The sequence below is a fragment of the Giraffa tippelskirchi genome, chromosome 6, assembly GCF_054371585.1.
Source record: "Giraffa tippelskirchi isolate mGirTip1 chromosome 6, T2T-mGirTip1v1.2.pri, whole genome shotgun sequence".
Classification (NCBI taxonomy): domain Eukaryota; kingdom Metazoa; phylum Chordata; class Mammalia; order Artiodactyla; family Giraffidae; genus Giraffa; species Giraffa tippelskirchi.
In genome coordinates this window covers 93,550,088-93,576,765 of record NC_137280.1, presented here as the reverse complement: position 1 = coordinate 93,576,765, position 26,678 = coordinate 93,550,088, and the positions used below count along the sequence as shown (strand labels likewise).

The following is a 26,678-nucleotide window of genomic DNA, read 5'->3' as shown; positions in this document are numbered from 1 at the left end:
TTGAATGAGTCCAAGGAATTTAATGCATTCACCACCACCTCTATCTCAGTCCAAACCATTGTCATCACCTCCAAAGGAAACCCCCTGTTCATGAAGTCATCACTCCTGACTCCCCCCTCCCCACCCCCCAGCCTCTGACAACCAACCATCAACCACTATCTGCCTCTGTGGATTGGTCTATTTTGAATATTTCATATAATGGAATCATACAACAGGTGACCTTCAGGGACTGGCTTCTTACATTCATGCTTTCTAGATCTCAGATCAAATGTCACCTCCTCCAAGGGACCTTCCCTGACCTCCCCCATCCCCAGACACCTCAGCCCACAATCCTCAGCAGCATCTGACATAATCTTGACTTTCTTCTGGTTCTCTCAGTGGTTGTCCTTCTCCTCAAAGGCACAGGCTCTAAAGGACAAGGTTTCATCCTCTCTGGAAAGTTGTCAGTGACTGAATGAATGACCCATGTGACACTGTCCTTTCCTGTCTCTCTCTGCCCAGTAACATAGCCTCAACTTCCTCTTCAATGCTCAGATTCAGTACAACAGTATTTAATCATGCACCTACTGCTTGAGAGGTCCTGTCCCGGATACTGGGCTTCCCCAGGGGAAACAACAGATGGGGTCCCCTTCCCCACAGCACCTTCATCGTTGAGAGTTACGTTTTATTCAGTGGAAATTTTTAAGACTTTAAACCTGGGAGACAGCATCTCAAATGACCCCGAGAGAACTGCTCCTCCAAGGAGGCAGGGGAAGAGACAGGTTATTTAAAAGTTTTGCAATAAAAGGTAAGTACCTGAACATCAAAAGATGATTGTTAATTAAGGAAAATCAGATATCCCAAGTTTAGGAATTTAGCGCTTTTCTATGTATGGGAAGATGCAAGAGCCTGGGGTCACTGAAATCATTCCTTTCTTATGCATCTCAGCTCTCTGGGGCCAGTATCCTTTGTCTTCACATCTTGAGCTCCCTTGGTGCTCACCGTTGAGAATGGCTGCAGTCACTGATGGCTGCTGAAGATGTTAGTTGCTCAGTCACGTCCAACTCTCTGCGACCCCATGGACTGTAGCCCACCAGGCTCCTCTGTCCGTGGAATTCTCCAGGCAAGAATACTGGAGTGGGTAGCCATTTGCTTCTCCAGGGGATCTTCCCAACCCAGGGATGGCTGCTAGATTGCAGGTATCTTCTCCTTCCTGAGTGCTCTTAGGGCTCACTGGCTCACCTTGGAGGGATGCAATCGCTGATGAACTGTGACATCCTTGTTTACTGATATGGCATAAAATATTCAATTTCTCACTGCTGACACAGGATTTAACAGCAGTCAAAGTTGTTACTAAGAGGATCAACTGTTCCTATCCAACTTGCTTATCCATTCAACAGATATTTATGGAAAACTCACTGTGTGTAGGATTGACATAAATATTAATATCTGGTATTTCACAGTGGGTGTTGAGGGATAGTCTTTCCTAAAAGAGCAGTGTTTGGGACTTCCCTGGTGGTCTAGTGGCTGAGACGCTGCACTCCCAATGCAGGGGGCAGAGGTTGAATCCCTAGTCAGGGAACTAGATCTCCATGCCACAACTAAGAGTTTGCATGCTCCAACTAAAGATCCCACATGCTGCAACCAAGACCTGGACAAGCCTAAATAAATAGATAAATAAATAAATTTTTTTTTCAAAAAAGTGGTGTTGGAACCAAGAGAGAGTCATTTAAAGACTGAAGGTAAATAAAGTATTATAGGGAGAAGGAATAGCAAGGACAGAGACTTGAGGATTTCAAGGAAGAGAAAGTTGGCCATGACACCAGTGCAGTGATGAGCAGGGAAAAATGGCCCATTTGCTGCTGGCTGTTTGAGGTTAGGCAGCATGCATATAACTGCCCCAAGCCTCAGTTTCTCTGTCTGTTCATGAGGATATAATAATGAAGCCTTTTGTTGAAGATGAAATAAAATCCAGTGCACAGGGACCAGCTCAGAACAGGCAGCCAAGAGATAAGCCCACTTGTCCTGGGTGACAGACTCCAGGGGCTCACAGCCATTGTAGGGTAGGTGTAAACCTCTACCTCCTCCACCCTCTGGTCTTGCAGAGCCAATTATCTCCAGCTTATCTCCAGCCCTTCCAATTTACCTGAGCCCCCCTCCACCTCAGCTGCTCCTGCTCACTACCTTGCTGACCCTTCCCCTGCCTCAGCAGGTCCTTCATCTTTCTGGCATTCCACCCCTCCCCCTACACTGACACACATTCACACCTCAAAGCCTACCCTCTCATACTTGCCTTAAATGGGTTTTTGTGGAAGGGAGTTTTACAAAGCAGAAAAGAAAACCACGTGTACTTTCCTTCCATGAATCCTCCTCATGGGGCAGCTTTACCTGCTTCCTCCCCTCACAGCTCAGAGAGAGTCGGAAACAAGGACAGATGAGCAACTTGGCGGGGGGGGGGGGGGCACCCTGTGGCCACCCGTGGGAAGATGAGTCACAGCAAGGCTGTGGTCAGTCACCCCCTTTCTCAAGATGATGAGCCAGCCAGCTCTCCTGTGCTTGTGTGGCGGCTTTATTTATTTTCACTCAGTCTCACACACCACAGGATGGAGTGGGGTGGAGAAGAAGGACAGTTACAGCAGAAATACACTCAGAAACTCCCCGGCACCCCCATCTCACTCGGAGAGGAAACCAGAGTCCTCACCTCGACCCACAGGCCCTGCATGACCTGCCTCCCATCACCTCCCTGTCCCCACCTCCTCCCACTCTCCCCCTCTATCACAGCCTCAGCCACATGAGCTTCCTCCATATTTCACCAACTCACCCGGCATGGTCCTGTCTCCGAACCTGGGCGCAGACAGTTCTTTTCGCCAAAGGAGGGGGTCTTCCCCTAATACATATATAGCTCCCTCAAGTCTCTGTTCAAATGTCACCTTCTCAGCAGGGCTTTTCCTGATCTCTCAGTTTCAATTTTTATAATTCACCCAATTCTACCTTTCCCAATCCCTTTACCTCTTTGTTCTCCATGACAGTTATCACCACTGACCCTACTATACATTTTTTCTTGTTTATTTATTTTATATGTCTCCCTCACTAGGCTGCTGGCACCACAGTCAAGATTGTTCATTGCTCTTTCCTCAGTGCCTGGAACATGGTATCCGATCAATAAATATTTCCTAAATGAGTAAAGGAATTTTCTAAGTGAATGAATGAATGAACGGTTATGATGACTGAGCTGTAAGTTTAGCCCCAAGCCCCCTGGTGGCCAAAGCAGAAAGGGAAACAAGATTAGTTACATTCTCTGTGAGGATGAAGGGCTTCTCCGATGGCTCAGATGGTAAAGAATCTGCCTGCAATGCAGGAGACCCAGGGTTGGATCCCTGGGTCGGGAAGATCTCCTGGAGAAGGGGATGGCAAGCCACTCCAGTATTCTTGCCTGGGAAACCCCATAGACAGAGGAGCCTGGCGGGCTACAGTCCATGAGGTTGCAAGAGTTGGACATGACTTAGGGACTAAACCACAACCCACCACAAGATGACATACACACACACAAAGAGATGGGTTAAGCAAAACTTGTAAACATTTACGGGAACATTTAGGAGACTATCTTCATGACCTTGAGGCATGGAAAGATTCTTAAACAAGACAGAAATGTACAACTGTAATAGAAAAGGATACATTTGGCAACATCTGATTTTAGAACTTGTCTTCAACAAAACCTGCCAGAAAAAAGATGAAAAGACAAGTCAGGCAAGACCGCTGCGATGTTTGTATGTGACAGAGGATGTATATCTGGGATATAAAAAGAGCTCTGAGAAATCAACAAGAAAAAGGTAAATATCCTAGCAGAACAGGCAATTCACAGAAGAGGAAACCCAAGTGGCCAACAGATTTTGGCAAAGATGTTCAGCAGATGAATGCAGGTTAAATTCATTTTACACTCACCAGATTGGCAAAAACCAAACAGTTCATAAAAATCATCATATGTCAGCACAACACGAACATCCTCTGCATGCAAAGGAGTGTGAATTGGTAATACCACTCAGTGGGACACTTTGACAGTGTCAAGTTTGAAGACAAACACCATACAGGTCTGCAATTTCTCTCCTGGATATATACCAACAATAAACTATGGCCCTTAGGCCAATTCTGGCTACACCTGTTTAGGTAAATAAAGTTTTATTGGAACACAGCTATGTCCATTTATTTACATACTGTCTATGGCTGCTTTCGTGCTACAATGAAAAGATGGAGCAGAAGCAACAGCGGCCATCCCACAAAGTCAAAAATATTCACTCTGTGGCCCCTCCATACAGGAAGTTTGTCGACCTCTGCTCTGGGTCAGTGCTTTTCAAACTTCAACGTGCATACAGATCTCCTGGGAATCTTGTTAAACCACAGCTTCTGACTCAGCAGTTCAGGGAGGAGCCTGGGACTCTGCATTTCTAACAAGCTCCCACTGATTCTGGTTATGCTGGCTCATGGATCATGACTTGAGTGTCAAGGATCCAGGTAGCACAGGGTTCCACCAAGATATGTCTGTGAACCCTTGCAGACAAAGCAGAGAAACATGGCCTCATCAACATCTTCAACTCATTTTATCTCTCCCCCCAGCAGTTACAAATCAGGTGGGCAGAAACTTTCATTCAACACCTGCTGCACGTTCAATATGAGCCAGGCACACCCGAAGCAGGAAGGGAATCTCATGCATTGATAGCCAAAGAAATCTCCCCAGCCTACAAGGATGGGTGGAAGAGGAAAATGTGGTTGCACGGTGTCCTAAGATCTGGTCCCCGATTCAATCATGTTGTTGCAGACATGACCCAAGGAGCCCATGGATGCCCCAGGGTGGGACATGGCACTGGATATTTCTTACAGCAGCAACTCCCAGGTGGCCAAATGGAAGGCTGCAGCTGCCCACTGGCTGTCAGAGGGCAGAGGCCACACCTATGGCCCCAGAGCCCATCAAATGAGTAATCGACATGTCTTGGGCGAACAGTTTAGACATTTGTGGGAAACTTGCAAACACTTCAGTGTGGAATACTTCTTCCCTCATCCAGTTCCTGTTTGACACAGAGTAGGCAATCAAAAAAATATTTATTGAAAAAAATATGTATTTGATGACTGAAGAAATGATTCATACTCAGTCCCAAGAGCCATCATATATAAATGGCACTGACAAAAAAAATAGTAAAGAGCCAGGTCAGGGTGAAGGGAAACAATTTTGAAGAATGAGAGGACATTTCCCCTGAAGACAGCACTAGTCTGGGGTTGGGAGCGTGAGTGCTTTCTAAAAAGGAAAAGAAGAGAGAGGAGTTAACATCTATCGAACACTTGCGTATTAAGTGCTATGCACACAGTAAATGAGATTTAATCTTCTCAAACCATCTGAGGTAGGTGTGGCGGTCTCTACTTTGGAGAAGAGGAACCAGAGGCTCCACAGGCCACCTCCAAGTAGAGGGAGGGATAGGGGAGGGGGTCTGAGTGGTCCCCTGTGGTAAGAATAGGATCAGACGTAGAAGTTTGCAAGCAGTGGGTTCTGGCTCTAGAGAAGGAATGGTAATGGGGTTTTGAAGGGAGTGAGTTCTCCATCCCTAGAGGAATTCAGGTAGAGACTGGATAACCACTCATCACTAGATTCTTGGAGCCCCTCCTGATGTTGAAATTCTATGACCTGTTTTAGGCAGATCCTTCTCTGGGCTTTTCCAACTGGAGCTGGAAGGTTAAAAGGGACTTGAATGATCCGAGGGCTGCCAACTCCCATTCCCTGAGTACATGGGATGTGAGTGAGCTGGGCTCAGACACTTCAGACACACCAGGTGAGTGGAATCACCAAGAGGAAGCACCAAACTACCCACATCTCCCAGAGGTGGTATGCTATGCCCCAACTTCCTTCTTCTGTCTGCTTGTTAGCATTTTTTAACATTTCTGGGGCCAAGACTGTATTTAAGGCCTCTATGCATGATCAGCCACAACTGTGTGGCATCTTTGTGTTGAGAGCCAACTTCTCTGCACCCGCAGTCTACCCCTTTCCAACAGTGGGCTCTGGCTAAGAAGGGAACAGGTTAGAGCTGCCTCCTCCAGGCAGCCCTCCTTCCTGCCTCCTCAGGATCTTCTTGGGAGATGTAAGTCTCCAAGCCCAGGATGTGTATGGGAGCTGAGAAGTCTTCTAGGGTACAAGTAGCCAGGGAGAGAGAGAAGACTGACATACACACCCTTAGATACTGAGGGTCTGTTCCAGAGTCTCAGGCTGTGACTCAATGCACAGAGGAAGCCACCTGAATTGGGTAAGTTTGACCTCCACACCAGATGGTAAGCACACACACCCACCCCTACAAGAAGTGAGGGGTCAGACATCCTAAGATGTTACCTCCTCCTTCATATGGCCCTCAGTATGTCTGTTCCCAGTCCCCACCATCCCCCTTGAATAGGAAGCCCAAAGCCAGGAAGGTGGCCTCATGCTTGTTACTAAGCTGGGCACTATGAATTGTAAATAAATGAGTGAGAGAATAAATGAATGGTCAACTGAGCACATGAATGAGTGATTAAATGTATAAAAGAATCGATGAATGGATAGACATATGGGCAGGTAGATGAATGGATGAATGGATAGGTGTGTAGATTCAGAGCAAAGTGGTTGGGTGGATGGATCAATAGATCTAAGGATGGATAGATGGAAGGAAGGGAGGGAGAAAGGGAGAACGGGTGGGTGAGTTGATGTGATTAGATGGCTGAGTGGTTAGATGAATGAATAGACAGATGGAAGGAAGGAAGAATGGATGGATGGACAAATGCATAGATGGGTGGATAGATGAATGGATGGGTGGGTATATAGATAGATTGATACATGAATGAAAGGTAGGATGGATGCGTGGGTGGATGGATGAGTGGACAGATGTACACACGCAAGGATCAGTGAATGGATGAATGGATGGGAGGGTAGACAGAAGGATGGATGGGTGGATGGATTGATGGATGAATGGATGAATGGATAAATGGAAAGAGGAAGAAAAAGTGACTACCCAAAACATATTTCAGGCAGAATAGGAACCATGGTATGACCCAAGGTCCCGCAGACTCTCCTCTTAAAAATCTGGTCTGGACACTAAAAAGTGGATTCTACCCCCAGCCTTGCCCAGTTTTTGGAGCTGGGTCAAAGCCAAGACAGACAAACCCATGATCAGTCCCTACTACACCCTTGCAGACCTGGCCTTGCCCAGGGGAAGCTTTCAGATGGGGCTCCCACCACCCTCCCAGCCCCAAGGTACTCTGCTGGAAGCTTGGGACTTGATTCGCAATTTGTGGGGCAGGGAGGCCTGAGCCAGATCCTCCCGGGGACGGTTATCAGGGACAGGGCAGGCCACTCTGGGAGGCAATCCCATGGGATCAACACCGGGTGTCAGCAACACGTCCGAGGACCCTGAGGCCCGGCAAGCGGTGGGTATGGGTGACCACAGCCCCCAGCAGGGCCTGAGCTCTGGTCTGGGGCCCCCATGCCTATCCAGGAGATGACAGCTGAAGAAGGCAGCTGGCAGGGCAGCCTGCAAGGCCATGTCCACTCTTTTGGAGGCAGGGTCCTGGAGGGACCTGGGGGGAGTGGCCAGGCTAGTCCACCTGTGAGCCAGTAGGCAGCGCCAGCATCCTGGCACCCCAGCGTCCAGGGAACACGGTCTCAAGAGGCAGCCATGGGAGCCAGGTAGAGTCGGGGTCTGGTCAGCCCTAGGACTGGGGTCTCCAGGCCAGGGAGAATCCCATAGCAGAGTAGGCAGGGTCCGGGTCCCACCCGTGGCGGGCAGGAGGCCAAAGCGATGCTTGAGCGCCCGCAGCTCAGCCCTGAGCAAAGCGTTCTCCTCGAGCAGGGCGGCCAGCCGGCCCTCCAGGGCCGCGTCATTGAGACGGCGCTTCTCGCGGGATCTCTTGGCCGCCTCGTTGTTCTTCCTGCGCTTCTCCCAGTAAACCGTGTCCTTCTTCTCCTCCGGCATGAACTCCCGCTGCCGGCGCACGGCCGGACCTCGGACCCGAGCTCCCGGCAGGGTTTTGCGGTGACCCTGGGGTACATCCGGGAGGACCAAGAGACCCACATCCATGGTCGCCTGGGAGCCCTGGGGAGGAAAGAAGAATTCTTGGACTGGAAGCCGGAAACTGACCTGAATGACTCCTCCATCTAATTTATCCTGTATCTCCACCCTTCCCCAGGGGAGGGGCTGGGGAAAGAGTGGAAACTGGGCTGGAGAGCTGGGTGGAGGCAGAAAGGAGTGTAGCAGAAAGAGTGGGGAGCTGATGGGACGGTTTGATGTCTGAGGCTGCCAGAGAGAGGATGGATTTCTGGCTTAAAAGGAAGCCACTGGAGTTAGGGAGAGTAGGTTGGGTACCATATCCTCAGGAAGATGGAGGCTCCTTCGCAGGAGTTCTTACCGCTGAGGAGGTCAGCACACAAGCCAAGGGCTCAGTTCAATCTGAGCTCCAGAGTAGGATTCTTGGAGACCCACAGAGATATAGGAGGAAAGCCGAACCTAGAAAAAGAGAATGTGTGTCCATGGAGTTAAACTGAGCCAAGGTGGGGTCAAAAGATAAGCCACTACTCACCTGAAAAGTGCCAAGGTTGTACACCAAGATCTCCATCTACAGCCAGAGGTTTCCACCTGCCCATCCACCCTACTTATATATATTCATAAGGTCTTCTATTCACCCACTCACTCAGTCATACACCCTTCACCGACCTACCTAGCCAACTCCCATTCCATCCATTCATCTCTTCATCCACCAACCACCATCTATTTATCTATCCATCCCGGTCCCATCACTTCATGGCAAACAGAAGGGGGGAAAGTGGAAACAGTGGCAGACTTTATTGTTTTGGGCTCCAAAATCACTGCGGATGGCGACTGCTGTTATGAAATTAAAAGATGCTTGCTCCTTGGAAGGAAAGCTATGACAAAACTTCACAGTATGTTAAAAAGCAAAGACATCACTTTGCCAGCAAAAGTCTATATAGTCAGAGCTATGGTTTTCCCAGCAGTCATGTACAGATGTGAGAGCTGGACCATAAAGAAGACTGAGTCCCAAAGAATTGATGCTTTCGAATTGTGGTGCTGGAGAAGATGAGAGTCCCTTGGACTGCAGGGAGATCAAACCAATCAATCCTGAAGGAAATCAGTCCTGAATACTCATTGGAAGGACTGATACTGAGGCTGGAGCTCCAATACTTAGGCCACCTGATGAGAAGAGCTGATTCATTGGAAAAAACCCTAATGCTAAGAAAGATCAAAGCCAAAAGGAGAAGGAGGTGGTAGAGGATGAGATGGTTAGATAGCATCACTGACTCCATGGACATGAATTCCATCTCCATGGATATGAATTTGAGCAAACTCCAGGAGATAGTGAAGGACACCCATCCATCCCCCATTTGACTGTACAATCCTCTGTCTATTCCCTGCCCATTCACTCATCCATCTGTCAATTCATTCACTGTTAGCTTTATTTTTAAAATAATATTGTGCCTACAGGAAAAAGAAAAAATAGACAACTTGGACCTCACGAAAATGTTTAAATTTTGCACAACAAAGGACACTATCCACAGAATAAAAAAGCAACCCACAGAATAGGAGAAAATATTTGCAAATCATAAAGCTGATATAATTTGCAGATTACATAGATATTTGTATCCAGAATATATAGGAAACTCCTAAAACTCAACAACAACAAACACCAAACAACTCAATTCAAAAATGAACAAAGGACTTGAGTAGACATTTCTCCAAAGAAGCTATATAAATGGCCAAAAAGCACATGAAAAGATACTCAGTATCACAAATCATTAGGGAAATGAAAATCAAAACCACAATGAGATACCACCTCACACCTCCTCAGATAACTACTATCAAAACAGCAGAAAGTAGCAAGGGTTGGCCAGGATGTGGAGAAACAGGAACTTTTATGAACTGCTTGTGGGAATGTAAAATGGTGTAGCCATTGTGGAAAACAGTATGACGGTTCCTCAAAAAAAAAATTAAAAATAGAATTACCACATGATCCAGCAATTCCACTTCTGGCTATATCTACTAAGTCACTTCAGTCGTGTCTGACTCCTTGTGACCCCATGGACTGTAGCCCACCAGGCTCCTCAGTCCATGGGATTCTCCAGGCAAGAATACTGAAGTGGGTTGCCATACCCTTCTTCAGGGGATCTTCCCAACCCCAGGTATCGAACCACCCTCATCTCTTACGTCTCCTACCTTGGCAGGTGGGTTTTTTACCACTAGCACCACCTGGGAAGCCCACTGGATATATACCTAAAAGAATTGAAAGCAAGGTCTCAAAGAAATATTTGTACACCCATGTTCATAGCAGCATCATTCATAATAGCCCAACAGTGGAAGTAACCCAAGTGTCCATCAAGAGATGAATGGATAGGCAGTCCATCCATACAGCAGAATATTGTCCAGCCTTTAAAAGGAAGGAAATTCTTAAAAGGAGACCCTGCTTTCAATTCTTTTGGGTATATATCCAGTGTGTAAGGCTTCCCAGGTGATGCCAGTGGTAAAGAACCTACCTACCAACACAGGAGACATAAGAGATGTATTTTCCATTCGTGGGAGTGGCTTGGCAACCCGCTCCAGTATTCTTGCCTGGAGAATCCCATAGACAGAGGAGCCTGGAGGGCTACAGTCCATAAGGTCACAAAGAGTAGGACACAACTTCAGTGACTTAGCACACACACACATATGTATAACCAATTCACTTAGTTGTACACCTGAAACTGACACAATGTTGCAAATCAACTATACTACAATAAAAAGAATTTTTTTGAAAAAAGGAAGAAAATTCTGACACATGCTTCAATGTGGATGCAACTTAAAGGCATTATGCTCACTGAAATAACCCAATGACTAAAGAATAAATGCTCCTTTCGTATGGTTCCACTTATTGGAGGGACTTAAGGTAGTCAAGAACTGTAGCCTACCAGGCTCCTCGGTCCATGGGATTCTCCAGGCAAGAATACTGCTGTGGGGCGCCATGCTCTCCTCCAGGGGATTTTCCCAACCTAGGGATTGAACTTGAGTCTCTCTCATGGGAGGCAGATTCTTTACCATATGAGCCACCAGGGAAGCCCTGAGTAGTCAAAGCCATAAAGACAGAAAGTATTGATAAAACGGTGGTTGCTGGGGCTGAGGGAAAGAAATGAGTTAGTGTTTAACAGATATAGAATTTCAGTTTGAGAAGATGAGAAGAGTTATGAAGATGGATGGTGGTGATGGCTGCACAATCCGTGTCATGTGAACATATTTAATACCACTGAACTGTATGCTTAAAAATGGTTAAGGTGATAAATTTTATGATATGTGTATTTTACCACACTAAGAATATTTTAATAATAATAATTTTGCACCTTTATGCATCTTTCCATCCATATATCCATTTATTGGTCCCACTCACCCACCTTCTGTTCCTCCATTCTCTCATTCATCCAACACATCCTTCCTATGTGCCAGTCATCCTTCCACAAATCCGTTTATACATCTATATATCCCTCCATGAGTCCACCCATCCATCCAACTAATAAGAAAGCAATTGATAAGAACTTCCCACATGACTAGTGTTGAAGAACTAGGATGTTAAGAATAGGAGCAGGGGACTTGCCTGGTGGTCCAGTGGTTTAGAATCCATCTTGCAATGCAGGGGATGTGGGTTGGATCCCTGGTCAGGGAACTAAGATCCCACATCCCCTGGAGCAACTACTGAGCCCACACGCTCTGGAGCCCAAGTACCACAGCTCGAGAGCCTCCGTGCTCTGGAGCCCCACACCACAGCTGGAGATCCCACATGACTCAACAAAGGTCCTACATGTCACGATAGAGACCAGATGCAATCAAAAAAAAAATTAAAGAAGAACAGATGGGGACTTCCCCGGTAGCTCAGCAGTAAAGAATCCACCTACAGTGCAGGAGACGCGAGTTCGGAGACGCGAGTTCAATTCCTGGGCCAGGAAGATCCCCTGGAGGAGGAAATGGCAACCCACTCCAGTATTCTTGCCTGGAGAATCCTATGGACTGAGGAGCCTGGAGGGCTAAAGTCCATGGTGCCAGACACAACTAAGGGACTGAGCACAAGGAGCAGATAGAAGAAGCAAAGTCATTAGATTCCCAACCCCTAGGGTGGAGCTCCAGTACTCTTGCCTGGAAAATCCCATGGACGGAGGAGCCTGGCAGGCTGCAGTCCATGGGGTCGTGAAGAGTCGGACATGACTAAGTGACTTCACTTTCACTTTTCATTTTCATGCATTGGAGAAGGAAATGGCAACCCACTCCAGTGTTCTTGCCTGGAGAATCCCAGGGACGGCAGAGCCTGGTGGGCTGCCGTCTATGGGGTCGCACAGAGCCGGACACGACCGAATCGACTTAGCAGCAGCAGCAGCGTGGAGCTCAGAAAAGATGCCCCGGGGACACCCCAAGGATGGGGAACCACCTCCTTTACCATAGCCCATTTTCTGATACAAAGATCTGGTCTCTACTGAACCCCTGGATTCCCTGCACCTAGGATGTCATCACCTTCTGTGGTTCTGATGCAAAACAGGATGAGAGGGAAACCAGAGCAAGGTATGAGCCTTCTGACTCAGAATGGGCTCAAGGGAAAAGTGGACACTGAGGGCTGACAATTTTGTTCCAAAAAACCACTGAATAACCTCCATGAGGACAGCACGTGCCTTTTTTTTTTTTTTGGTCTACCAGTGTATGCCTGTGCCTGACACTGGGCTCATAGATATTACTGGGTAAATAGATAATTGTTGAATGAGTGAATAGACACATAAATGAAGAAAAACAGAATCTTGTTCACACATAGAGAATGTTCGGCCCTCCTGCTGAACCGCCAACCTAAAACTGTAAAACCGACTTCATCAGCCTCCTTGCTTTGGCCACCAGGAAACTCAGCACTGGGTTTTGAGATGAATTCTAGTGGCTTTCTTGAGTTGGGGATGCAGTTTTTCTCCTCTAATGTTATTGTTTGAAGTTAGTCTTTTATTCTGTGCTCTTGGCCATGTTTGAAAAAGCACAGAGGCATAAACAGTCAAATAAGAACACTCCTAGGAATTCTGACCATAATCCTAGACCCACATTTTGCAAAAGTTTATTCTCAAGAATCCCAGTGGCCCAGCTTCCCTGATGGCTCAGTGGTAAAGAATCAGTCTGCCAATGCAGGAGACAAGGGGTTCAATCCCTGGTCCAAGAATATCCCACATGTTGCAGAGTAACTGAGCCCATGCACCACAACTATTAAGCCTGTGCTGTAGAGCCTGGGAGCCTAGACGCAACTACTAAGCCCACTCACCCTAAAGCCTGTACTCTGCAACAAGAGAAGCCACTGAAATGAGAAGACCAAGCACTGCAACTAGACAATAGACTCTACTCACCACAACTAGAGCAAACCCTGTGCAGCACAGCAAAAATAAATAAATAAAATTATTAAAAAAAAAAAAAATCCCAGTGGCAACAGCGTTCTGCCAAAAAAAGAGATACAAATATATTTGGAAAATATTGCATTCCTCATTCTTATATGAAAATCACAAAGACAGGAGAATCATTAAAGGCTCTGACAAGTCCTGCAAAAAGGTTTAACTTGTGTTTGACTTGGAAGTTCTCAAATGTATTTGGCCATGAAATATTGACTTCACAAAACACTTTGGGACATATATTTATTCATTCATTCATACAACACTGTGCCAGGTTCTAAGGTGGTTACTGGGACAGCAGAGGAAAACTGAACAGTCTCCCTGCCCTCACAAAGCCAGGAGATGATGGGTGTCAAAGGCATATCCCAGGACCCTGGGACCAGCGTCCAGAGGGCACTACTCTGGCTCTGGGAGACAGGATGGGAGCCAGCTGGACTAGAAAGGGAGGAGAACAGCCTAAGGGTCATCTAAGCCCAGGTCAAAGCCAGTAGATACCCAGGGAAGAAGGCGGTGCGTGGGCTGGTGGTCAGTTAGAGGAGGAACCGGAGGCTCTCACGCTAAGCCCGTGAGGCCGACAGGGTTCAGCCTCACTGTGCGGCTCCCTGCCCGAGTCCCCTCCTCTCTGTGGCTTGGCCAGAGGCCCCCCTAACCACCACCCCGACACCTCCACAGGAACCCAGAGGGAGATGGGGCAGTAGATAGCTCAGCTGCCTGAGTTTATTTAGAGAAGAAGCAGCGAGCGCTGGGCTGGGCCTTCCTGTGGTCGTGGGGGAGGCGCTGGTGGGGGCGGGCAAGTCAGGGGACACTTCCCATGAATTGGCCAGTGAGGGGACGAGGAAACCGGAAAAGGGTCTCCCTCAGAGATGGCCCAGCACAACTCCACCCCAGCCCCATCACCCTCCACTGACTCTCTGACTGGTGGCAGTCAAGGCTCTTCTCAGTTCCCCCAAGTGACAGGGAACTCATTCACTAAAGTCAGCCGCTGCGAGGCTGGGTGACTTCTCATAGTTAAGAAGGTCTTTCTGACAAATACCATATGGTATCACTTATGTGTGGAATCTAAGATACAACCCAAATGAACTTAGCTACAAGATGGAAAGAGACTCACAGACGTAGAGAACAGACTTGTGTTGCCAAGGCAGCGGGTGGGGGAGAAGGGGGGTAAGGATTGAGAGTTTGGGATTACCAGTTGCAAATTATTATATATGGGATGGACAAACAACAAGATCCTACTCTAGGGGCTTCCCTGGTGGTTCAGTGGTAAATATGGCTTCAATCCCAGGTATGGGAAGATGCCACATGCTGCAAAGCACCCATGCTCCACAACTATTGAGCCTGTGCTCTGCAGTCTGGGAGCCACAGCTACTGAGCCCACGCACCATAGAGCCTGTGCTCTGCAACAAGAGAAGCCACGCAAATGAGAAGCCTTTACACCAGAACTAGAGAGTAGCCCCTGCCTGCCTCAACTAGATAAAAGCCCATGCAGCAACAAAGACCCAGCACAGCTAAAAATAAAAATAGATAAATAAAAAAAAATTTAAAGATTCTACTGTGCTTGTCTGGTGGCTCAGATGGTAAAGAGTCTGCCTGCAATGCAGGAAACCTGGGTTCAATTCCTGAGTCAGGAAGGTCCCCTGGAGGAGGAAGGCAAGGCAATCCACACCAGTATTCTTGCCTGGAGAATTCCATGGACAGAAAACCCTGGTGCGCTATAGTACATGCGCTATAGTACAGGAAGGTCCCCTGGAGGAGGAAGGCAAGGCAATCCACTCCAGTATTTTTGCCTGGAGAATTCCATGGACAGAAAAGCCTGGTGCGCTATAGTACATGGGGTTGCATAGAGTCAGACATGACTGAGTGACTATCACTTTCACTTTTCACTGTATACCACAGGGAACTATATTCAATATCCTGTAAAAAAAAAAATCATAATGGAAAAGAATATGAAAAAGAATATATGTGTATAACCAAGTCATTTTGCTGTAGAGCATAAATTAAACACTGGAGAAGGAAATGGCAACCCACTCCAGTATTCTTGCCTGGAGAATCCCAGGGACAGAGGTGCCTGGTGGGCTGCCGTCTGTAGGGTCGCACAGAGTCGGACACGACTGACACGACTTAGCAGCAGCAGCAGCAGCAGCACCTCTGAAGAACAGAAGTCGGTGTTCACAGAGGAAAAAGGGATCCAGGTACCGAACAGCTGGCAATGGGCAGGGCTGAGATGAACATCCAGGCTGTCAGAATGATGCATGGGTAGACAAAATAAAGAGTTTCAGCCAGTTCTGCCTGGGTTCAGATTCTCCCTCCCAGCTGAGTGTGTGGGGGCAAGTCCTGTCGCCCCTCTGAGCTTCCAATGCCTCATTTAAAATGAAGGTAATAGTGGTACCTACTTCATTCGTTCTATAAAGAATGAGATCATATGTGTGAACAGCCAGCACATAACAGTACAGAATGAGCCACAGGGCTATTTTTTATTGGATGGTGGTGGTAGGGTTAGAATCCTCTCCCACTAAGCTTCTCCTGCCAGACGCTAATGGTTATCTGTGTTGAAAATACCCACACAAAATGGAAACAGACTCACAGACCTAGAGGACAGACTCTGTGGTTGCCAAGGAGGAGGAGATGGGGGAAGGAAGGATTGAGAGTTTGTGATTAGCAGACAAAAACTATGATATATGGAATGGATAAACTCTTATAGTCCATCCAACACAACAGTATCAGTTTATAGGTGATGAAATTGGACTTTCATTCAAAATGGCAGACCAAGTACACCCAGAGACCTCCCTCGTTCCTCCTCCCAACACTTATACAGAGAAGCGCCAACGTGAACCAGAGATCAAAGCAGAGATGCCCAGTGACAAGGATGCCCCCACCCACAGAAATGTAGGGCCCCCTAACATATGACGTCAAGGACACACATTCTCAGAAGACTCAGAGGACGGGGGGAGAGATCCTGAAGAGATGAGGAATTCACAACCACTTTATGAAGTTGCCACAAACTCCCCAATTGGAAGAATTGACATCTGCAGAAATAGAGATAATCAGTGCAATCTTCAAAGAGTTTTACAATGAATAGATAAAGTGATTCAAAAAGATAAAGAAGGGAATACTAATCATAAGACCAGAACAGGAGGTTATAAAACAAAAAGAGGTAGATATTTTAAAAGAATGAATTGCTCAGCTATGAAAAATACAGTTACTAAGGAAAAAAACAAACAAACAAAGCCTCAAGACATGGGTTGCCTAGTAGAAGCAGAAACCGAGATCCAGATTTGGGAACAGACTTACCAAGGTCAGATGGAATTTTAGTGGCCAAAATGGAACTAGTACTCAGAGCTCAGTTTTGAAAAGCCCAGAACTAAAGACTAGCTCAGGACCTGAGCCCTGAGGCCAACTATGACTCTCCAAGAGTGTTCTATGGCTCCCCTTTCTCTCTTGTCTGTTTTTCTTTCCTTTCCCTGGATTATAAGGTTGCTGCTGAGCTGAACTTCAAAGTTCTTTCCTGATGAGAAGCAGGGCTTCCATTCTCTGACTGGGCAGGGTGGGAACGAGGGGTATGGAGCAATGCACAGCCCTCTCCTCCCAACTTAGAATTTAATTAAACAGAACCTTAATGTCAGAAGAGGAATAGCCAGTATTGGCCATGGGATGCTGGTCTCTGAGCCTCTGATTCCTCATCCATAAAATGGGTTCACTTTACCGACAAAGATCCATCTAGTCAAAGCTATGATTTTTCCAGTAGTCACGTACGGATGTGCGAGTTGGACCATAAAGAAGGCTGAGCACCAAAGAATTGATTCTTTCAAGTTGTGGTGCTGAAGAAGACTCTTGAGAGTCCCATGGAACTGCAAGGAGATGAAACCAGTCAATCCCAAAGGAAATCAACCCTGAACATTCATTGGAAAGACTGATGCTGAAGCTGAAGCTCCAGTACTTTGGGTACCTGATGCGCCGAGCTGACTCATTGGAAAAGACCCTGATGCTGGGAAAAGTTGAGCACAGGAGGAGAAGAGGGCAACAGAGGATGAGATGGTTGAATGGCATCATTGACTCAATTTGAGGAAACTCCAGGAGATGGTGTAGGACAGGGAAGGCTGGCATCCCACAGTCCTTGGGGTCTCAAAGAGTTGAACACGACTTAGCAACTGAACAACAACAATAAAAATGGGTTCAAGGGACCCTATCACATGCAGATGTTTTGAGAATTAAATAGTAAGTTGTGTATACAAGACACCTGGCATGTCCAGATGGTCTCACACAGAACACCTTCCTGGAGCTGAGCAAACTCCTTCTTTGAGCCCAAAGACACCCCAGGTGAGAACAAACTACAGTCACTTGGGGTCTCAACCACCAAAACAGGAGAGAGAAAAAAGTTTGAAAGGAAAATTTTAAAGGTGAGACAAAAAAAAAGATGAATCAAAGAAGAGAGAGTAAGCCCATAAATTCCCCACCCATGTGGCCAAAAGGAGCCCACGAGCTTTCCCCTTGTTCCGTGCTAAGTGCGAAGCTACAAATAACCACAAACTCTCCAGTAGGTGTAAGACTTCTTAACACTTAACGGCAAGAGGTGGCATTCATGTGGGTGATGTACCTCTGGAAAAATGGTTTGGCCCCATCCCTTATAAGAGGAATACTCATTTGTTTTCATTTACACAATGAGATACTGTTTTTTTCCAACTGAAATTGGCAAAGATTTTAAAAAACAATAAAACCCAATGCGAGCAAGGATGCGGTGAGATGGGCACTTCTATATCTAGAAGGCAGAGGTGTCAATTGCTTCCTGGCAAAACAATTAGGCAATATGAAACACAGTTAGGCTTAAACCCTGTCTGAGGAGTAAAAGTGCCCCTTTCTTCCCACCTGGATCACTGCTTCAAGTATCTCCCTATTTTGCCCTCAGTAGCCCCAATATCCCTCCTCAAATACACCATTCCAGTCAGTTAGAACCTCTTTCATTTACTGAAAAGATGTTCTCTCATCTCTACATGTTGTTCCTTCTGCCTGAAACATTCTTTCTCTTCCCTCACCAATTCCCTGGCCAAATCTTATTCATTCTTCAGAACTGAGCCTAGATGTTACCTCATACAGGAAGCCCACCAGACTGATCCCTCCATCTAGACCAGGAGCATCTTCTGGCTCCCCGTACCCGGGGCTTTCACCATCACCTCCACAGGGATCACTTTTGAGTCTGCCTCCCCACTTCACCGATCTCCAGAATTTGTTGTCCTTCAGTTGCTAAGTTGTGTCTGACTCTCTTGTGAACCCATGGACTGTAGCCCACCAGGCTCCTCTGTTCATGGGATTTCCCAGGCAAGAATACTGGAGTGGGTTGCCATTTCCTTCTCCAGGGATGTTCCCTACCCAGGGATTGAACCTGTATCTCCTGCATTGGCAGGCTGATTCTTTACCAGTGAGCCACCAAGGAAAACCCAGTCTCCAGAACAGATGCTCAGTAAATGCAGGAGGAGTGAAATATTTGGAGAAGGGATGTGCTCTGTGTAGTCCCAGAAGGCAGAGAAAGGACCACAGAAAGGGAGAGATTTTTCTAAAAATTCCAGCAGAGGCTATCTCGAGTGGTAATGAGCTGCCTGTCACAAGAACTATGCAATTGGGGAGTCAGAAACTGCTTCTCTCAGTCACTCTCTCTGACTTCTCCACCCTTCCCTGCCCAGATTCAGGGCCCCGGGGTGAAGAAACAGGTGCCTTCCTCCCCAAGCTGTTCATGTGGCTCTCCTCTGACTCAGAAGGTGACCCAGGGAAGAGAGAGGACTCACAGGAGCTGTTCCCACGGCCCTAGCGCAGCCCAACCCATTCCACGGAAGAGTTGCAAGAGGCTACATCCTCACAGAGTTCAAGGCGCCGAATAGCGCCTCCGGGCCGCCCGCTCTCGCTCTGAGATAACCCTACTTCATAGAAACTCCAGCGAAACCTACCTCTAAAACCGAGAACCCTGTGCGGGAACTCAGATTTCAAGGCGAAAAATGCAAGGCACTCTGATCTGCGGCCGGCCCTCCCCTCTCGGGGTGCTGGGAGTGGCCGGAAGCCGTTGGTACCTCTGTGCCCAGCCCACAAGCCCAGCTGGAGTCCCCGGAGCCAGGAACTGGCAGGAAGGGGGCGGGGAGGATGGGGGAGGGGTGTCAGGAGCCAGGCCATGGGTTCGATCCTTGAGGCGGCAAGGCACATATCCTGACTTGACACAAATTCCTGGTCTTTGCCAAGCCTGTCTTTTCACCTGTCAGATGGGTACAAGGTTGGTGCCTGGGTTGGTAAGTAACCCAGGTACACACTTAGTCCCAAAGGGTAGTGGGTGTTGTTTGTCAATCCCAAGAGCTTCAGGGAAGCACCCAGGGCCCACGGTGGGGAGGCGGCGGGGGGTGGGGGGGGGGGCGGGTGCCTGATCCTCCAGCAGGTTGGCTGCCTGTGAGTGACAGCCCAGCGGAAACTCACCTCCTACAAGTCACATGGAAAAAATCCATCTCCGGTACCTAAAGCCTTCCGCCCCTGGCCAGACAAATCCCTCAGGCTCTGCCTCCCCATCTCTCCAGCCCAAACCAGAACCCCCAAAACAAAAGGAACCCCAGCTCCTCAGTGCCTGGCAGGCTGAGGTCTGGCTGCCGGGTAGAAGCTCGAGGCGCCCTCCCCAGCCCAGAGGTGGTGTCACTGGGAGGGGCTGAGGGCACCTGGCCTCAGTCACCACTCACATCGTGTCCAGCCAATGCCAGGACCCAGCCACCCCCTGGTCCCACTCAGTCTCCTGCCAGGAGGGTCTCTCTTCCAGGCAGCCAAGTCTGCAAATGACTTTGCAGGTGGCCAGACCCCATCAAGGCCCACCCGGGCCTACACACACCTACACTGAGCCTAGTAGCTCTGACTCCCCTGGATCACCCGGCTCTAGCTGCACAGGCCTCCTCACTTGTTCCCCGAACACACCAGGCCTGGTCCTGCCCCAGGGCCTTTGCACAGGCTGTTCCCTCTGCCTGAAATGCTATTCCTCCAGATATACACATGACCCCTCCCTCACCTCCTAATAGGTCTCAGTTCCTCAGCAAGATCTGCCCTGACCCCCCCAGGCTAAACTGTCACCCACACCCCCATTCATTTTCTCTCTTGCTTTGCATTTATTGGATGAACTTATCATGCCTTTTGTTGTCGTTGTTCAGTCACCCAGTTGTGTGCAACTCTTTGCAACCCCATGGACTGCAGCACACCAGGCTTCCCTGTCCTTCGTCTCCCAGAGCTTGCTCAAACTCATGTTCACTGAGTCGGTGATGCCTTCCAACCATCTCGTCCTCTGTCCTCCCCTTCTACTGCCTTCAATCTTTCCCAGCATCAGAATCTTTTATCACTCCCTTATTATTACTTTTTTTTTTTGGCCATGCCATGCAGCACGTGGGATCTTAGCTCCCCAACCAGGGATCAAATCTGTGCCCCCTGCATCTTGCCTTGGAAGCATGGAGTCTCAGATACTGGATCACCCAGGAAGTATCTCCCTTACTTTTTCATTACTGACTGATTTGCTTAGTGTCTTTCATTTTCTAGAATCCCAGCCCCTGGGCACCCTTCTCTGTCCCCAGTGCCTACAACTGCACCTGGCATGCAGTACGTGCCGAATAACTATTCATATAACTATTTATTGAGTGAATGAACCAACATGAACAATCTTGTTTCATTCTCATAGCTTCCCTGGAAGTCAGGTTCTCCCCTGTTTTCCACAGAGGCTCAGAGAGGTACAGCGTCTTGCCCAGAGTCATACAGCAAGTCATGGGTGATCTGGACCCTGGAGCCCACTCTCTGGAACCTAAGATACAGCTGGGAGTGGGGCATGAGAGGTTTCGAGACACCTTGAGGCTGTTACACAGCTCCTGGCTCAGGATTCAGTGTCTGTGGAGCCCCAGGGCCTCGGTCTCCCTACTGAGCCAGGCTCAGGAGCATAATGAGAGTAGCAGCTTCTGGCCCTGGGATGCCTGCCCTCCACGCCAGGGGTACCACTCCTCCACCGTCTCTGCAACTGCGCTCAAAGCAGAGACACCCCACTTTCCCAGCCCCCACCCAGAGCTGGATACTTCGTGGTTCCCAGGGACAGTCTGGAGCTGTCCCTGGGGACCTTGACACAAGCAGTGACTGGACCCTGTGGCTTCTCTGGGTTCCCCAAACCCCCATTGGCATCATCAGGGGCCCTATTTGGGTGCCCAACCCTGCCTGTGCTAAGCACTTTACAGTCACTATCTGTTGGAGCAATCTCTTTCACCACACAAATCAGATTATACCACTTTCCAGTGAAAAACCCTCAACGGATCAAGACCAAAGCTCCCATGCCCCACTCAGGGGACCCTGCGCAGTCCAGATGGAGCTGGTCCCCTCCAAGCTCCCACCACACTGGCCTTCTGATCTCTCCAACCCACCACAGGGTCTTTGCACATGTGGCCCTTCTGCCCAGACTGCTCTTCCTTGGTTCCCCTGGTTGCCCTGTTCTCATCCTAGGATTACAGCCTCTCTGAGAAGCCCTTGCTGACCTCTCAGGATAGTTCATGTGCCCCTGCTCTGCACCTACTAAAACAAGGTGTTTCCACCACTTAGCATTTATTACATTCACTTGTATAATTCATTGACTCACATCTCTCTTTCTCCTTTGAGACCAGGGCCTGGGTTTCTTCTCCCCAGTGTTTTCCCACCCCTGGGCCAGGCACATAGTAGGTGCTTGATAAACAACTTGTTGAGTGAATGAGTGCATGTACTGAATCCTGGCATCTCTCCCAGGCTCCCATTCTACAAGTGAGGAGACCAAGGCTTGATCACCTGAGGCAGTACCAGGGCTCCTGACTTCTCTTCTGCAAAGCCTGCCCCACCCCCAACCCCACAGCATCCTCTCACCTCCCACTCCTGCTTTAGGACAGTGGTTCTAAACCCAGGGGATGTTTGTCAATGTCTGGAGACATTTGTGGTTGTCATCACAAGGGGAGGGTGTGTCTGGCATCTAATGGTAGGAGCCGGGGATGCTAGACATACTATAATACAAAGGACAGAAGACTGTCCAGCACCAGTGTCAATAGTGTGTGTGGAGAAACCCTGCTTTAAGGGAGGTGCCCACATCCAAGCCTGATTTATTAAGACCAGGTAAGTCTGGGACTTCCCTGGTGGTCCAGTGGTTGTGAATCCACCTGCCAACTTAGGGGACACAGGTTCAATTCCTGGTGTGAGAAGATCCCACGTGCATTAGAAGCCACAACTACTGAAGCCACACGTCTGGAGCCCATGCTCTACAACAAGAGAAGCCACCACAATGAGAAGTCTGCACATCACAATGAAGAGTAGCCCTTGCTCGCCAAACTAGAGAAAGCCTGTACACAGCAACGAAGACCCAGTGCAACCAGAAGTTAATTAATTAATTAAAAAAAAAAAAGACCAGGTCTGGTCCCAGGGGCTATTTTATTGGATCAGAAGTGGCGCTGGTCTGGTTGGAACCCCGTGCTGTGCTAAGTCACTTCAGTTGTGTCCGACTCTGCAACCCTATGGACTGTAGCCCACCAGGCTCCTCTGTCCATGGGATTCTCCAAGCAAGAATACTGGAGTGAGTTGCCGCACTCTCCTCCAGGGGATCTTCCCAACCCAGGGATCAAACCCATGGTTCTTACTGTCTCCTGAATTAGCAGGTGGGTTCTTTTCCACTAGCGCCACCTGGGAAGCTTAGGTCCCCCAGATACAGCTCACCTGGACCCAGCTTCCCAGGTGACTCAAGTGATAAAGAATCTACCTGCCGATGCAGGAGACACGGGTTCGATCCCTGGGTCAGGAAGATCCCCTGGCAGAGGAAATGGCAACCCACTCCAGTATTCTTGCCTGAAAAATCCCATGAACAGAGGAGCCTTGCAGGCTACAGTCCATGGGGTCTCAAACTGTTGGCTACAACTGAGCACATAACAGTGGTACTAGTGATAAAGAACCCACCTGCTAATGCAGGTTAGACGTAAAAGACAGAGGTTCGATCCCTGGGTTGGGAAGATCCCCTGGAGGAGGAAACGGCAACCCACTCCATATTCTTGCCTGGAGAATCCCATGGACAGAGGAACCTGGCAAGCTGCAGTCCATAGGGTCGCACAGAGTCAGACACAACTAAAGTGACTTAGCATGAGCATACGACAGCACACACATGCACCCAGCTTTTGTGTATCAAAAGACACTATCCACAGAGTAAAAAGGCGACTCATAAATGGGAAAAAAACATTTGCAAATCATATATCTGATGAAGGATTAATATCCAGAATATATACAGAACTACGATTCAACAACAAAACTCAATTTAAAAAATGAACAAAGTGCTTGAAAAGACATTTCTCCAAAGAAGATACATGAATGGTCAATAAGCACAGGAAAAGATGCTCAACATCAATCATCATTAGGGAAATCCACAGTAAAACCACAATGAAGTCCTGAAACTAACACAGCTTTGGAAATCAACTATACACTAATAAAATTTAAAACAGAAAAAACCACAATGAGATACCACTTCATACCCATTAGACTTCTATCGAAAGACAGAAAATAATAAATTGGCTAGGGTGTGGAGAAACTGGAACCCTTGTACCTTGTTGGTGGGAATGCAAAATGGTGCAGCCATTGTGGAAAACAGTCTGGCAATTCCTCAAAAAGTTAAGTGTAGAATTACCCTATGATCCAGCAATTCCACCTCTGGGTATATAGTAAACAGAATTGAAAGCAGAGTCTGGAAGAGATAGTTGTACACCATGCCCATAGCAGCATTATTCACAATATCTAAAAGGTAGGAGCTACCCAAGTATCTATTGATAGATGAATGAAAGCGTGAAATGGGATCCATACATACAATGGAATATTATTCAGCCTTGAAAAAGGAAGGAGATTCTGACACTTGCAAAATGTGGATAAACCTTGAGGACACGATGCTCAGTGAAAGAAGACAGACGCAGAAGGACAAATAGTCTGATTCCATGTACAGGAGGTGCCTAAAAGAGTCAGATTCGTAGAGACTGTGGAGACAGGGGCTGGGGGAGGAGGCTTTTTACAAGGTGAAATGAGTTCTGAAGATGGATGAAGTTTATGGGACAAAGCTTTCCCCGGGGCGGGAGAAGGTCTCTGAGACACAAACCTCCAGCCCATTTACTCCAGATGAACATGTGACTCCACACTCAGTGCCCACCATTAGCCCCCAGGCACCTACTGTGGCCAGATGGTAGCCACATCATCAAGTGTGTGGATCAGTGTGGGCTATGGTGGGACAGAGAAAGAGGAGAGAGAGATGGACAAAGGAAGCAGAGAGGGAAGGAGAGACAGGGCAAGTGAGAGAGCTGATGGCCACCAACCCACAAGCTACAACCCTACACTCCACAGACCCCAGCAAACAGCCACCCATATCTGCAAGCCACCCATATCAATTCTCCATGGCCGCTGGAACCTCATCGCCGACATGCCAGAGCTCAGGGACCCTCAAATCCTTACAATAACTGGCTCCCTACAGTTAGTACCTAGTCAGACCCCACAGCACACCAACCCTGAGCACAAATACCCACAGGTCTGCACTGCAGCTGGAGCCGCTTCACCACCAGATCTCAGAACACAGTCAGACTCTTGAGAAACAAACCTGACCCTCCCCTACAGCCAGACTCCTTACAAGACCACCCAACAGCAGACCCTCCCTGGTCCCTGAAGCAGCCTCTTCTGAGACCTCAAACCCCTACCCAGTCTCCTGCCCACCCACCCCCATCCCCAGGGGGCTGCAATCTCCCTTAAGGACCCACATTCTTGGGTCCTTTATGGATATGCATGTGTTTTTTCATCCCATTAGAGCTGACCAGGCTACAGCCAGCCAGACGTCAGCCATCAGCAGCTGCACCATGTGGAGGACAGAGACTGGGTTTTGGGGGGTCGGCAACACCCACTGAAGGAGCCGAGACACACGACAGGCGGTCAGGAGCCCTGTGGTGGGAGAAGCGGCAAGAAGCGAGGAGAAAGGTGGGCTTCGGGGAGAAGATGGCTGCAAAATGGCCCCCAAAACGAATATCAGCCTCATTTAGGGTCTGAAGCCTGATGCCCCACACTCGGCTCCATGGGGCCTGGTCCTAAACGCCACCTGCACCAGGCAGCCCTCCTGCCCCTTCACCAGGACAACACCCTGCACCTTTGCTCCCCCTCATGGGCAACATGGGCGGAGGAGGCAGAAACTAAGAAGGGAGAGGAAGGGGACCCTCGAATGCGGGAGAAGCCTGTTCTTCCCCGCCCCCACAGGCCGGAGAGCGGGGATTGGATGGGACAGAAGGGACAGTGGCAGAGAGGGAGAGAAACCCAGGGCAGGGTCACTCAGAGAGAAACCGGAAGAGCCACAGACCCTCAGATCCAGAGACCCAGAGAGAGAAAGAGAGAGCGTGCTAAGACAGGGAGAGAGACACATTAAGTGCCGGCGCCAGGTAGGAAAGCTGTCAGAGGGAGAAATCTCAGCGAGAAAGGACCTCGTCGAGAGAGGGGCTGAGATGCCAGGCGGAGGTGGTCCCGGTGTGAGTTCCCGAGCCCCCCCCCCCCCACCAACCCCGTCCCGGGACGTTCACCAGCCTGGCTGGGCCGCTACCTGCCTGCGAGGATCACCTTCGGGTCTCAGCATCCGCGGCGAGTCCCCCGTGAGCCACATCGGCCGCGTGGGGCCTCAGACTCCTCCGCGGAGGAGTCAACCAGGGCTTCCGTAGAGGCGACACCCGGCCCCCGCCGGTAGTTCGTGGCTTTCCCTGCAGGCCTGTGCTCCCCCACACACCTGGTGTCTGCCCAGAGAGCAGGTGCTGGGGGCTGGCTCAGGCTGGGGTGGGGGGAGCGGTGTCACCGGGGAGCAGCAGCCCCACCAGGAGGGCACACGGGGAGGAGGCACCCGCTGATCTAGCTACTGGGGACCAAGGTTGGAGAGAGTTATGTCCTCTCACTTTCAGCCCCTGAAGACTCTTCCAAGTTAGATCAAGGGGCACTTGATCTACCCACGGGGACACTCTCCTGCTCAAGCACCTTCTGTGGCTCCCCAGTGCCCTGCAGATCTTCTGATTCCTCCCTTTGGACGTAATTTCTCTATCCAGGCTTCCCATCAGAAGAAACTGAGGCATGGAACACCAGGAGAAAGTGGGTCTAGGGACTTCCATGGCATCCCAGTGGGTAACACTTTGCCTTCCAATGAAGGAGATGCAGGTTCGATCCCCGGCTGGGGAGCTAAGATCCCACATGACTCACGGCCAGGAAAAAAAAGAGA

General features: G+C 48.8%; 1 protein-coding gene across 4 annotated transcripts; it reads right to left on the bottom strand.

Moving 5' to 3' along the window:
• NFILZ (NFIL3 like basic leucine zipper) lies at window positions 1–26,210 on the bottom strand. 4 transcript variants are annotated; one of them, XM_081498051.1, is made up of 5 exons: window positions 26,019–26,076; window positions 8,392–8,489; window positions 7,760–8,078; window positions 3,655–3,695; window positions 1–795 (listed from the first exon to the last, which is right to left on the bottom strand). In XM_081498051.1, the coding sequence occupies exons 3-4, from the start codon at window positions 8,061–8,063 to the stop codon at window positions 3,673–3,675; spliced, it is 327 nt and encodes a 108-aa protein (XP_081354177.1). In that variant the 5' UTR covers window positions 8,064–8,078; window positions 8,392–8,489; window positions 26,019–26,076; the 3' UTR covers window positions 1–795; window positions 3,655–3,672. The 4 variants fall into 4 exon arrangements, with proteins under 4 accessions (XP_081354177.1, XP_081354175.1, XP_081354174.1 ...); XM_081498049.1 differs by lacking the exons at window positions 1–795; window positions 3,655–3,695 and adding an exon at window positions 10,940–11,088 and having other exon boundaries at window positions 4,139–8,078; window positions 26,019–26,046; XM_081498048.1 differs by lacking the exons at window positions 1–795; window positions 3,655–3,695 and having other exon boundaries at window positions 4,139–8,078; window positions 26,019–26,210.
• Between the last annotated feature and the right edge of the window lie 468 nt (window positions 26,211–26,678).

Excerpts from the sequence above, each read along its gene's own strand:
- NFILZ (XM_081498048.1), bottom strand. The coding sequence starts at position 8,063 with ATGGATGTGGGTCTCTTGGTCCTCCCGGATGTACCCCAGGGTCACCGC.